This window comes from Carlito syrichta, unplaced genomic scaffold (assembly GCF_000164805.1).
Source record: "Carlito syrichta isolate Samal-C Ts95f unplaced genomic scaffold, Tarsius_syrichta-2.0.1 Scaffold305069, whole genome shotgun sequence".
Classification (NCBI taxonomy): domain Eukaryota; kingdom Metazoa; phylum Chordata; class Mammalia; order Primates; family Tarsiidae; genus Carlito; species Carlito syrichta.
Genome location: NW_007249165.1, coordinates 26,123 through 39,263, shown reverse-complemented (window position 1 = coordinate 39,263; position 13,141 = coordinate 26,123). Strand labels below are relative to the sequence as shown.

Below are 13,141 nucleotides of genomic sequence, written 5' to 3'. Positions count from 1 at the left end.
TCATTCATCTCTTGCAGGTTTTGTTCTGTCTTTTTGAGCTTCTTTTCTATGCTTTTGACAGTTTGGGTTAGTTCTGTGTTTTGGTCTTCGAGCTCTGAGATTCTTTCTTCGGCTTGGCTGATTCTGCTTTCCATGCTTATTAGTCTGTTGTTCATTTCCATCACAGTATTCTTTACTGCTGTCATTTCTGACAACAGCTCCTTCCTATTTTCCTCTTGTCTCTCCTCAATTTTTTAAATTCTCTCCATTAATGTCTTGATGTCTGGGTTTGTTGCATGTAGCCAGTCATTCTGGGGACTCTTCATTGTCTGTGTTCCAGAATCTGTTTTCTCATTGTCTGATCTCCCAGGGGTCTGTGTAAGACCCATATTCTTCTTTTGGTTTTTCTTCATTTGTGCGGTTTCAGATTTTTTTTTTTAAGTGAGAAAGCAGGTTTTATTGAGAGGACAGAAAAGTTCCCGCAGTGGGCGGGGGCCTGAAAGGGTTGCCCTACTTTTTTTTTTTTTTTGAGTCGGAGTCTCGCTTTGTTGCCCAGACTGGAGCACAGTGGCACGCTCCCGGCCATGACCTGCTGGACTCCAGCGATCCTTCCGCCTCAGCCGTCCAAGTAGCCGAAACTACAGGCATGTGCTACTATGCCCAGCTAGTTTTGGGGTTTTATTGTAGAGACGAGGTCCTGCTAAGTTGCCCAGGCTGGTCTCAAACCTAGGCTCAGGCAATCCACTTGCCTCAGCCTCCCAAAGTGCTGGGATTACAGGCTGGGCCACCAAGCCTGGCCCCCCACAGATTGTTATACTTGTATTAATAATTTTAATTTTAAAAGATCTATCAGTCATCAGTGAATGAATGAGTAAACAAAATATGGTATATACATACAATGGAATATTTTGTGGCCTTAAAAAAGAACGTTTGGATGCATGCTACGACATGGATAATCCTTGAGAATATTATGCTGGGGGTTTTTTGGGTTTTTGGAGGGGTTTTTTGAGTTGGAGTCGCACTCTGTCACCCAGGCTGGAGTGCAGTGGCATGCTTATGGCCACCCTAGCATCGACCTGCTGGGCTCTGGCGATCCTTCCACTTCAGCCTTCCAAGTAGCGGGAACCACAGGCATGTGCTACCATGCCCAGCTAATTTTTATTTATTGCAGAGACCAAGTCTTGCCAAGGTGCCGAGGCTGGTCTCGAACCCGCGGGCTCAGGCAATCCACTCACCTTGGCCTCCCAAAGTGCTGGGATTACAGGCTGAGCCACTTAGCTGGCCAAGAATATTATGCTAAGTGAATTAAGCCAGTCACAAACAGACAAATACAGCATGCTTTCAACTATATGAGGTAGTTAGAGTAGTCAGAATCATAGAGACAGAAAGTAGAATGGTGGGTGCCAGGGGCTGAAGGGAGAGGGAATGGAAACGGAGTGTTTCATGAGGAGAGAATTGCGATTTTACAAAGTGAAAAGAGTTACAGAGATGGAAGAAGGTGATGTTTGCACAACATTATGTATGGATTCAGTACTAACTGAAACATACACTGAAAAATAGGTAAGATAATGCATTTTGTTAAGTATATTTTTCCACAGTAAAAAAAAAAATTTTTTTAAATTTCTCATTGTCCAGTCTCTCCCAAACCAACTAAAAGCAAGTTCCTCACCATTACTCTTTCAAAGTTGCTCTTTCTCACGTTGTCCATGCTACTAAATGCAACAGATATCGTTCAGCCTTTATTTTACCTGGCCTTATAACATTATTTTACATGGTTGACACTCCCTCTCTTGAAACAAGACTTTCTCTACAACCACCACATAGCCGATACAGCCACGGAGAATTCACTGACAGATGCATCTCCATTTTCTGTTTTAAATTTTTTATTATAACAGAGATAGGGTCTTTCTATGTTGCCCAGGCTGATCTTGAACTCAAGGGATCCTCCCATTTCAGCCTCCCAAAGTGCTGGGGTTATGGGTATGAGCCACCGCACCCTCTCTTTTATTTTGCGTTACTTTGAGACTCTAGGTACTAGGACTATAGGGAGACGGGTTCTTCCTGAGGGAGAACCTCATTATCTCAAAGTCAAACCCAAAGTGATGAAAGCTTTTCCAAGAAGAAAGAGTCCCCATGGGTTGGGAAGGGGCAGAACGATCCCCTTGGCTCCAAAGTTGCCTTCTTGGAGACAGAATCAGAACACGTGGTTTCTTTCTACCACTTACTCTTTGTCCTAAGGGAGCTGAATGGCTTGGAAAGCAGAACATCACTGAAACAATTTATTTAATAAGAAACCATGATGAGAAATCAGACCCCTGGGGTTTGAGAAACCTTAAGTACATCCTTAGAATTGCTCTCCTGGTCAATTTCCTGATACCTGGCCAGGGGGAGCCCACACTTGTGCCCACAGAGACGTGAGTTAGGATGACTTCATGACAAGTTCCGTCTACCTGCCTTTCCCTGCTAGAGTCAGTTTTCAGCATCAGACAGTTGGAGGAGAAGAGGTCGTACAAGCATTTTTTAAAGCAATGCCAGCTGAGTGTGTCCTAATGTCCTAGTGAATATGAAAAGGATTTAAAATATTGTGTGGGAAGGAACAGAAACAGAGGAACAAAAATGGAGGGTTGATGACATCCCATGATGATTTTTTAAAATTTCTGGGGTTATTTTCCTGTTTGTTTATGTCTTTTTAGAGTCTGTTGCAACTGTTTTCTGTCACCTCCACCTCTGATGGCCTTTCATTCTGAAAACTAGCGACTTTCTTAATGTCAGCAGGAATTGGCACTCTTGCAAGTATATCACTGCCTTAAGCGTTTCCAACTTTCCTGCTAACACCTTCCTTGTTCTTCTCTAAGTATGGAAGTTCTCAAAGTGGGTGGGGGGGACCCAGAGCAGCAATATTAGTATCACCTGGAAACCTGCTAGAAACACAGATTCTCAAAAAAGTAGCTGGGCATGGTGACACACACCTGTAGTCCCAGCTACTTGGGAGACTGAGGAAGAATTGCTTGAACCCAGGAGGTTAAGACTGCAGTCAGATAATCAGTTTGCATGAATAGAGCAATGCAGACAAAATTCATGATTTTTAACATGAACTAAAATTCATTTAATAGTTTGGGCATGATGGTTCACAACTGTAACTCCCAGCACTTTGGGAGGCTGAGGCAGGAGGATAGCTTGAGCCCAGGAGTTCAAGACCAGCCTGGGCAACGTAGCAAGACCCTGTTTCTGCAAAAGAATAACATAGAATAAAATAAAAATTCAACAGTAATTGATGGGGGAGGACAGAATAGAATTTCAGTCATGTAGAGGAATACTACTATCTGTGTGACACTGAGTGTTAAACCAATATCCATCATTAAACTCTAAAAAACAAAAATAGCAAGCAAAAAGGAAAAACCATGCCTGCTGCTATTGTTATTATTTAACATTATTTCTGATCATTCAAAAAGGTCATAAGATGAGAAAAGTAAATGAGATAATAATAGAAATCAAAAACAAAATTGAACACCATCAGCAACTGATATGATTGCTTGCTTAAAACACTAAGGCAAGTCAACTCACAACTAATCAGTATCATCAGCTTTCTTTTTTTTTATTTAATCTTTATTTTAAACATGTGGGGTACAATTCAGGGTTAGGTATACAAATGGTCATTGTACAGAAAAGTTTGGGCCTCACTTTGGTTTCCACATCACCTGGTTTGAGATCAGGTAACTTTATTGATGAAGTGTGTCTTCCCCTGCCGCCCCCCCCATTAGCTTTCTTATGTATCTGCAAGCAATGTTAGAAAAGAGAGGGAAAAAACCATTCACAACTGTAATGACAATGTAAATAACACGTGGTGGAGAGTGGAAATTTAGTACATGTTAAATCAAAGAGGCATCCAGTTTCACAGAAACCAACTGATAATATGGGTGGGGTATGGATTGGCAGATACTTTGCTGGAGCATAGGTTCTCAAGTTTTAGCATGCTCTATAATCACCTGGAGGGCTTGTTAAACCAGACTGCTTGGTCCCATCTCAGGGTTTCCATCAGCAGGTCTTGGTTAGGACCTGAGAATCTGCCTTCTCTTCTCCCCTCTCCTCTCTTCTTTCTCTCCTTCTATCAACTCTCTCTCTCTCTCTCTCTCTCTCTCTCAGAGGTCTTGGTCTGTCTCCCAGGCTGAAGTGCAGTCACATGATCATAGCTCACTGCAGCTTTGGACTCCCTGCCTCAAGCAATCCTCTCATCTTAGCCTCCTGAGTAGCTGTGATTACAGGTGCACCCCAACACATCTGACTAATTTTTAAAATTATTTTTAAGAAATAGAGTCGCGTTATGTTATCATTATGTTGTCTCAAACTCCTGGCCTCAAGCCATCCTCCCACCTCAGGCTCCCAAAGTGCTGAAATTACAGGCATGAGCCTTTGCAACAAGCTCAACCTAATGTCTTATTAGTATATTCCGTTCTCTTGAATTAGATGTATAATTTCGCGGGGGGGGGGCGGGAAATGTCCATTTCTATGAGTCTTGCATTTTAACGTCTGCTTATACACAATAGTCTCTACTAATTTATAACTTGACCTCTATACATCATTAGGGTTCTTTCTTCAACTTCTACAAGTGTGTACTTCCCCACCCGGACCAGATGTTTGGGTGTTTTACTCAACTTAATTCCAGAAATATACTCTTGCCTCTATGGCTCAATTCTCTTTGCTTTTGTGCTTAATGAATTCGCACTTTATTATTATCTTTTCTTTAACAGTATATGAGATTATTATTTCAATCTGCACTTGCAAAAACTAGATATTATTTTAAAACAGAATTTCTCGAGCCGGGCTCGGTGGCTTAGCCTGTAATCCCGCGCTTTGGGAGGCCGAGGTGAGTGGATTGCCTGAGCCCGCGGGTTCAAGACCTGCCTGGGCAACTTGGCGAGACCTCATGTCTACAATAAATCAAAAAATTAGCCGGGCGTGGTAGCACGCACCTGTAGTTCCAGCTACTTGGAAGGCTGAGGCGGAAGGATCACCGGAGCCCAGCAGGTCGAGGCTGCAGTGGCTGGGAGTGGCCACTGCACTCCAGTCTGGGCGACAGAGTGAGACTCCAACTCAAAAAATATAAATATAAATAAATAATAAAATAGAATTTCTCTTTGTAGTAATTGAAAATGGCATGCCCATCTTGATTTCATTTCAATTTCTGTGATTATTAGTAAGTAAACAATTTCTCATATTAGTAAGGGTGATATATTTATTGATTTGTTTTATAGTAACAATTTATATAGTAATGTTAATCTTGAGATTATTATTGTCTTTTTTATTGTTCTATTTGCTGTTTTATTATTGATTTTCATTAGAAGTATTTTATTATTGGTTTTCATTACAATGATATTAGATATTAATATTTTTCTGCCACACAGACTAAACATAGTTATTTTCATTTTTTATTGACAAATTATAATTGTACATGTTCATGGGGTACATAGTGATGTTTTGATTAATGTACAGTGATCAGATTGGGGCAATTGGCATGTCCATCATCTCAAACGTTTATAATGTCTTTATTGAAAATATGCAATATCTTCCTTCTAGATATTTGCAACTATGTATTATATTATTGTTAACTATAGCCATCCTAATGTCCTAGAGAATACTAGAACTTATTTCTCCTACCCAGCTGTAATTTTATATACCTTAACAAATCCCCCTCTATCCCTCTGGTACTTTTGTACAGTAAGATACCAATTTATTTATTTATTTTTGTCATTTGAACTTTCATTTTTAAAATTTTATTTTAAAGATGTGGGGTACAATTCAGGATGAGGTAGATAAGTGGTCATTGTACTGGTAAAGTTTGAGCCTCCCTTTGGTCCCCATCAATTTTTTTTTTTTGGAAAAATATTTACTACAGCTTTAGAAAAATAATGTGAGAGAAAATTCATCAGCCTTAAATGTATAGCTTAGAAATTAAGAAGGATTTAAAACTAATGAGTTATATATCCATCTCAAGAAGTGAGAAAAAGAATAGTACATTATCTCCAAAGAAAACAAAGGAAAATTAATTATAATTAGAGCAGAGGTTAATGAGATAGAAAACAACATTTAATGGAGAGGATCAATAGAGACAAAAGATGTATCTTTTAAGATATGAATAAATTTGGTAAAATTCTGGTGAAATAATCACAAAAATACTTAAAAGATCATTAATAAATGTAAATCTCTTTAAACCAGTAAATCAAAAAATTTACTTGCAACAAATTCCTAGAACAACACAAACTACCATAACTGATCCGAAAGCAAACAGAGATGATGACTATCTCTATATCCATTTTAGAAGTTAAATTCATAATTTAAAACCTTGCCACAAAAAGAACTTTTAGGTTCAACAGGCTTCATCATGCATTTGTCCACATATTTGAGGGAGGGAAAAAGTCAACTATACACAACATATTCTAGTTGGTATCAGAAAACAAAGTCACCCCCAACTCATAAGGCCACCGTGACACAAACCTGGAAAGAGTATTGAAAGAAAAGTCACAGCCCAATTGCCCTTATGAACCTTGAGACAAAAATCCTAGGATGGAAGCATCTTCCAGAGCAGAGATGAGCATTTGCACAGCACAATGGTCACGACCAGGAAATTAGTATTCCTATGATATAATCCCTGAGACCAGGGGCACAATTCATCCAAACCAAGTTGATTAAATTCCCCTGGCTTGAGGCATGTGAGTGAGTATGAATGTGGGCTCTAAACCTTTGAGTAGTCCCCTCAGCTGAAATTTCTTTGAAATTTAACTCTTTTCTGACAACAGTTTATGGATGAGTTTCCTTCCTTTCCTTTTACCCCACAGTATTTGGAGTCTGTGAACGTGCTGCTTAACTCTTTCTTTTGAAATAATCTCAGAGTTATGAAAAAGTTGCAAGAACAATACAGATAGTTCTTATGTATACCCTTACCCTGATTCCCCAAATGTTAACATTTTACCATGTTTACTGTTTTGAATCCCCTTTTCTCCCTCCCTCTCCCCTCCCTCCCTCCCTCTCTCACCTCCCCCCTCCCCCCCTCACCCCCATCCCCTGTAATTTTCCAGAACCCTTGGAAAATAAGTTGCATTTCAAATCTGGTTCTTCTTCACCTCTGCAAATGCAGTATTTCCTAAAAAGTGAACATAGTTTCACACAACCGCAGCACAATTATCACAATCAAGAACACAGCATTAATATTACTATCAAGTCTGCAAGACTCATTCATATTTCAGTAATTATCCCAATAATGTCATTTATAACAAAAGAAAGTCCCAGATCGTGCATTACATTTGGTTGACATGTCTTTTTAGCATCCTTTAATCTGGAACATTTCCTAGACTCTCTTCGTATTTTATGGCAGTGATATTTTTTGACGGGCACAATTCAGGTATCGGGCAGAATGTCCCTCAAGTTCATTTTGTGTGATGTTCTCTACTCTTTATATTGAAGTCCTGCATCTTTGGTAGGAATTCCACAGAAATGATGTGTTGTCGTTTTCAATAAATCCTATTAGAAAGCACATGATTTATCCAATTAGAGAAACCCCTTGACCATGTTACAGGGTTGTTATACAAATGAATGCTTAAGATGGATGGTTGGGATTAGAGTCTATTTTCTAGAATTCCATTTTGTTTGGTTTTTATGGAATGAATATTTAATATGAGTGGTTATCTATGAGATATTGTCTCACACCTGATAGAATGGCTGTTATAAAAAAGACAAGAGATAACAGTATCGGCACGCTTGTGAAGAAAAGGAAACCCCAGCACATTGTTTATGGGAATGTAGATTGGCGCAGCCATTATGAAAAATAGTATGAAGGTTCCTAAAAGAATTAAAAATAGAACTACCATATGACCCAGCAAGCTTTTCCCTGAATATAGATCCAAAGGAAATGAAATCACCACTTTGTAAAGATATAGCGGTACACTCATATTCATTGCAGCATTATTAACAATAATCAACACAAAAAAACAACCTCAGTATCCATTGGTTAATGAATTTGTGGATAAAATGTTATATATATGTACATATATATACATTCACATGCACACATGTATGTTTTCACACAATGGAATATTTCCCAGTCTTAAAATGAACATGATTCTGTCATTTTCCACAACATGGATGAATTTGGGGAACATCACACTAAGTGAAATAAGCCAGACACAGAAAGAAAACGCTACACGATCTCACGTCTATGTGGAATCTTAAAAAAATTAAAAAGTCAAGTATACAGGGGTAGAGATTACAACACTGGTTACCCAGGGCAGGATGGGAGAGTCAGAAAACGTGACCTGTAGGTCAAAGAATACAAAGTAGCAGATATATAGGATAAATAAGTCTAGAGACCTAATGTTCAAAATGAGGACTATAGTTAATAATAGTGCATTGTATTCCAGATGTATGCTAACTTAGTAGATTGTAGCCGCTGTTGCCACAAAAATATAGATAACTATGTGAGATGGTGAATATACGTCTATTTGTTTCACTATAGTAACCATTTTACTATCTCCTGTGTATTTCATAACACCATCTTGTATGCCTTAAATATGCACAATAAAATTTATCTTTTAAATACTTAAAACAATAATGTGAGCGGTTGGGATAACAGACTCCATTTGTTAGGGTGCCATTTAAGAGCTAAAGGAGATTGAACTCTTAGGCAAAACGACTGACTTCATAAATGAGTAAAAAACTTGGACAGGCCAGGCGTGGTGGCTCACACTTGTACTACCAGCCCTTTGGGAAGGAGAGGTGAGAGGATAGTTTGAGGCCAGGGGCTCGGGACCAGCATAGGCAGCATAGCAAGACCTCATCTTTACAAATTTTTTAAAAAAATACCTGGTCATGGTGGCATGCACTGTTAATTCCAGCTACTCAGGAGGTTAAGATGGGAGAATCACTTAGAACCAGAAGTTTGAGGATGAAGTGATCTACGGATCATGCCACCGCCCTCTAGCCTGAATGACAGAGTGAGATCCTGTCTCTTTAAAAACAAAAACAAGTCTCTTTAAAAACAAAAACAAGCCAGGCTCTGTGGCTCAGCCTGTAATCCCGCACCTTGGAAGGCTGAGGTGAGCGGATTTCCTGAACTCGCGGGTTCAAGACCCGCCTGGGCAACTTGGTGAGACCTCATCTCCACAATAAATCAAAAAAAATTTGCCAGGTGTGGTAGCATGTGCCCGTAGTTCCAGCTACTTAGAAGGCTGAGGCAGAAGGATCGCCAGAGCCCAGCAGGTTGAGGCTGCGGTGGCCGGAAGCAGCCACTGCACTCCAGTCTGGGGGACAGAGTGAGACTCCAACTCAAAAAATAAATAAATAAATAAATAAATAAAAATAAAACCAAAAACAATGCCAGGCTTGGTGGCTCAGCCTGTAATCCCAGCACTTCGGCAGGCCGAGGCAGTGGATTGCCTGAACCCACAGGTTCGAGAACAGCCCGGGCAACTTGGCAAGACCTTGTCTCTACAATACAATAAAAAAAATTAGCTGGGCATAATAATGTGCGCCTGTAAATCCAGCTACTTGGAAGACTGAGGCAGAAGGATTGCCGGAGTCCAGCGGGTCGACACTGGGGTAGCCGTGAGCGTGCCACTGCACTCCAGCTTGGGTGACAGAGTGAGACTACAACTCAAAAAAAAAACCAAAAAAAAGCATGGGCGGTATTTCTATTCCGTGAAGGATGCCTGTTTGCTGCTGTTGATGTTGCTCTTATCTCCTTTTATAGGTACATGAGTTACATGGAAGCAGAAAACCAAACAGGAGTTTTAGAGTTTATCCTTCTCGGACTCTCAGAGGACCCAGAAATGCAGCCCATCCTCTTTGGGCTGTTCCTGTCCATGTACCTGGTCACGGTGCTGGGAAACCTGCTCATCATCCTGGCCGTCAGCTCCGACGCCCACCTCCACACCCCCATGTACTTCTTCCTCTCTAATCTGTCCTTGGTCGACATCTGTTTCAGTACCAGCATCGTCCCCAAGATGCTGGTGAACATCCATACAGAGACCAAAGCCATCTCCTACATGGATTGCCTCACTCAGGTCTATTTTTCCATGTTTTTTCCTATCCTAGACACTCTCCTGCTAACGGTGATGGCCTACGACCGGTTTGTGGCCATCTGCCACCCCCTGCACTACACGAGCATCATGAACCCTCGCCTCTGTGGCCTGCTGGTTTTCGTCACCTGGTTCATTGGTGTCATGACATCCCTCCTCCATATTTCTCTGATGCCACAACTGAGCTTCTGCAAAGATCTTGGAATCCCACATTTTTTCTGTGAACTGACACAGATCCTCAAGTTGGCCTGCTCCGATATCTTCCTGAACAGCACGTTGATATATTTGATGACAAGCGTGCTGGGCGTTTTCCCCCTTGTTGGGATCCTTTTCTCTTACTCACAAATCGCTTCTTCCATAAGGAAGATGCTCTCACCTGAGGGGAAGCAAAAAGCCTTTTCCACCTGTGGGTCTCACCTGTCAGTCGTTTCTTTATTTTATGGCACAGGCGTTGGGGTCTACTTCACTTCTGCAGTGACTGGCTCATTCCAGAAAATCTCAGTGGCCTCAGTGATGTACACTGTGGTCACCCCCATGCTGAACCCCTTCATCTACAGCCTGAGGAACCAGGATGTGAAGGGGGCCCTGAGAAGACGCCTCAGCAGGCCAGCCTGTCTGTGATGGATTCACTGGTCCCAGGACTAAATCAATGTTGGGGCACCAATGGCAAAACAAAGCCAAAACAGACCTTTTATTTTGATGTTCTTACACTTGACTCTCTGTCAAACCATCTTGTCCTTTCACCCAATCCTGGAGGATCTATGGCTTTGTTCTCTCCTAGTTTTATTTTTCCCCCTTTTGAGTTGGGGGGTCTCACTCTGTTGTCCAGGCATGGCTATGGCTCACCACAGCCTTGACCTTTTTGGTTCAAGCAAAACTTCTGCCTCAGCCTTCGGAGTGGCTGGTACTACAGGTCCATGCCACCATGTCCAGCTAAATGTTTGATGTTTTTCTGGAGATGAGGTCGTGCCAAGTTGCCCGGGTTGGTTTTGAACTCCCAGGCTCAAGCAATTCTCCTGCCTTGACCTCCCAAAGTGCTGGGCTTACAGGGGTGAGCCACCATGCCCGGCCTAGCTCCTACTTTTTACACATTTAAAAAATATGTATTTTTATTTTCACAGATTTAAAGAGTACAAGTGTCATTTTTGTTACATGGATATATTGAGTAGTGGTGAAGTCTGAGCTTTTAGTGTGGCATCACCTGAATAATGTGTATTTTATCCATTAAGCGATTGTTTAACCCTCACCTCCTTCCATCCTTCCAAATCTCTAATGTCTATTATTCCACAATCTGTTTCTGTGCACACACTGTTTATTTCTGTGTACCACTTCTAAGTAAGAAAGAGCATGCAGTATTTGACTTTCTGACTTATTTCACTTAGGATAATGGCCTCCAGTTCAATCCATGTTGCTGTAGAGGATATCATTTCATTCTTTTTTTATAACTGACTAGTAATCCACTGTGTGTGTGTGTGTGTGTGTGTGTGTGTGTGTGTGTGTGTGTGTGTGTGCATACTGTATTTTCTTTATCCAATCATCTGTTGATGGACACAGCACTCGTGTTGTTGTCTTATCTTTGCTACTGTGAATAGTGCTATGATAAACTTATGGGTGCGGGTTAACAACTCATTTTTTTTTTTGAGAACCAATGTGTAGTTTATTATAGAATGAAAAACACATTCAAGGGAGAACACAGGTGTCTTACAGATAAAGACACACCCTTGTCTTTAACAAGATGCTTTATATAAGTCCACAATGAAACAAACTATTCCATAAGTTAAGAGCAGGCTGTGGGTATTCGATCATGAGTTTTGATTACTTATCCCCCAAACTTTATTTTTTAACTTTTAAATTTTTTATTTTAAAGATGTGGGGTACAATTCAGGGTTAGGTATACAAATGTTCATTATGCAGGTACCCTTGTGGATGAGGTGTGCTCCCCTTCTCCCCTGGCAGTTTCCCTCAAATGCCAATCCCGCCTTCCCTCCCCTGGCAGTTTCCCACTACTGTCAATCCCTTTCTTATAGTATTATGATGATTATTCAAGGTCCACTTATGAGTGAGAACATACGGTACTCTGCTCTTTGTTTCTGTGATAGATCACTGAGTATGATCGACTCTAAATCCGTTCAAGTTGCTGCCAAGTTCATATGTTTGTCCTTCTTTATGGCTGCATAATATTCCATTGTGTATATGTACACCCCCCCCCTTTTTTTGAGTTGAAGTCTCACTCTGTCACCCAGACTTGAGTGCAGTGGCCACTCCCGGCCACCGCAGCCTCAACCTGCTGGGCTCCGGCGATCCTTCCGCCTCAGCCTTCCAAGTAGCTGGAACTACAGGCGTGCGCTACCACGCCCGGCTGATTTTTTTGATTTATTGTAGAGATGAGGTCTCGCTGCCCAGGCGGGTCTCGAACCCGCAGGCTCAGGCAATCCACTCACCTCAACCTCCCAAAGGCTGAGCCACCGAGCCTGGCCCCCTTTTTTTTTAACCAACCATGCTGCCCATCGAATTTAGACTGGATCAAAAAACAGCTAATCTTTAAGTAACTTTCTAAATGACATTCTTGTCCTATCTACTGTCTAAAAATTATGTCTTTGGTTAGCTTTCTTACTTCCGCACTGGTGAATTCTAAACTTGGGCTTGAACCATTTGCTATGGCTTTGTTATCTCAAGTGGTGGCTCGAAGTTCTTTAACGATTGATTGTTTACCTAATTTATATCTATGTATTTGCTTATAGAGTTGTATTGTTGACTTGTATCATCAACAGATTAACGGTGTTTGTTTTTTTATTTCTACAAGATCAAGTGTGATTAAAATGCACATTAAAATCTAGCTGGTTATATATCTCTGGTATCTCTTCCTCTTTTTCTTTTTCTTTTTCTTTTTCTTTTTTTTTTTTTTTTTTTTTTGTAGTCTCACTTCGTTGCCCAGGCTAGAGTGCAGTGGCACACTCTCGGCCACCCCAGCATTGACCTGCTGGGCTCTGGTGATCCTTCCGCCACAGCCTTCCAAGTGACCAGAACTACAGGCAAGTGCTACCATGCCCGGCTAATTTTTTGCTTTCTGGTCTCGAACCTGCAGGCTCAGGCAA

At 41.0% G+C, this 13,141-nt stretch overlaps 1 protein-coding gene across 1 annotated transcript; it reads left to right on the top strand.

The window, feature by feature from the left end:
• Window positions 1-9,731: 9,731 nt before the first annotated feature.
• Window positions 9,732-10,667, top strand: LOC103263405 (olfactory receptor 7D2). Its single transcript, XM_008061079.1, has one exon. It carries the CDS (start codon window positions 9,732-9,734, stop codon window positions 10,665-10,667), a length of 936 nt encoding a protein of 311 aa, XP_008059270.1.
• The last annotated feature ends 2,474 nt before the right edge of the window (window positions 10,668-13,141 follow it).

Excerpts from the sequence above, each read along its gene's own strand:
- LOC103263405 (XM_008061079.1), top strand. The coding sequence starts at position 9,732 with ATGGAAGCAGAAAACCAAACAGGAGTTTTAGAGTTTATCCTTCTCGGA.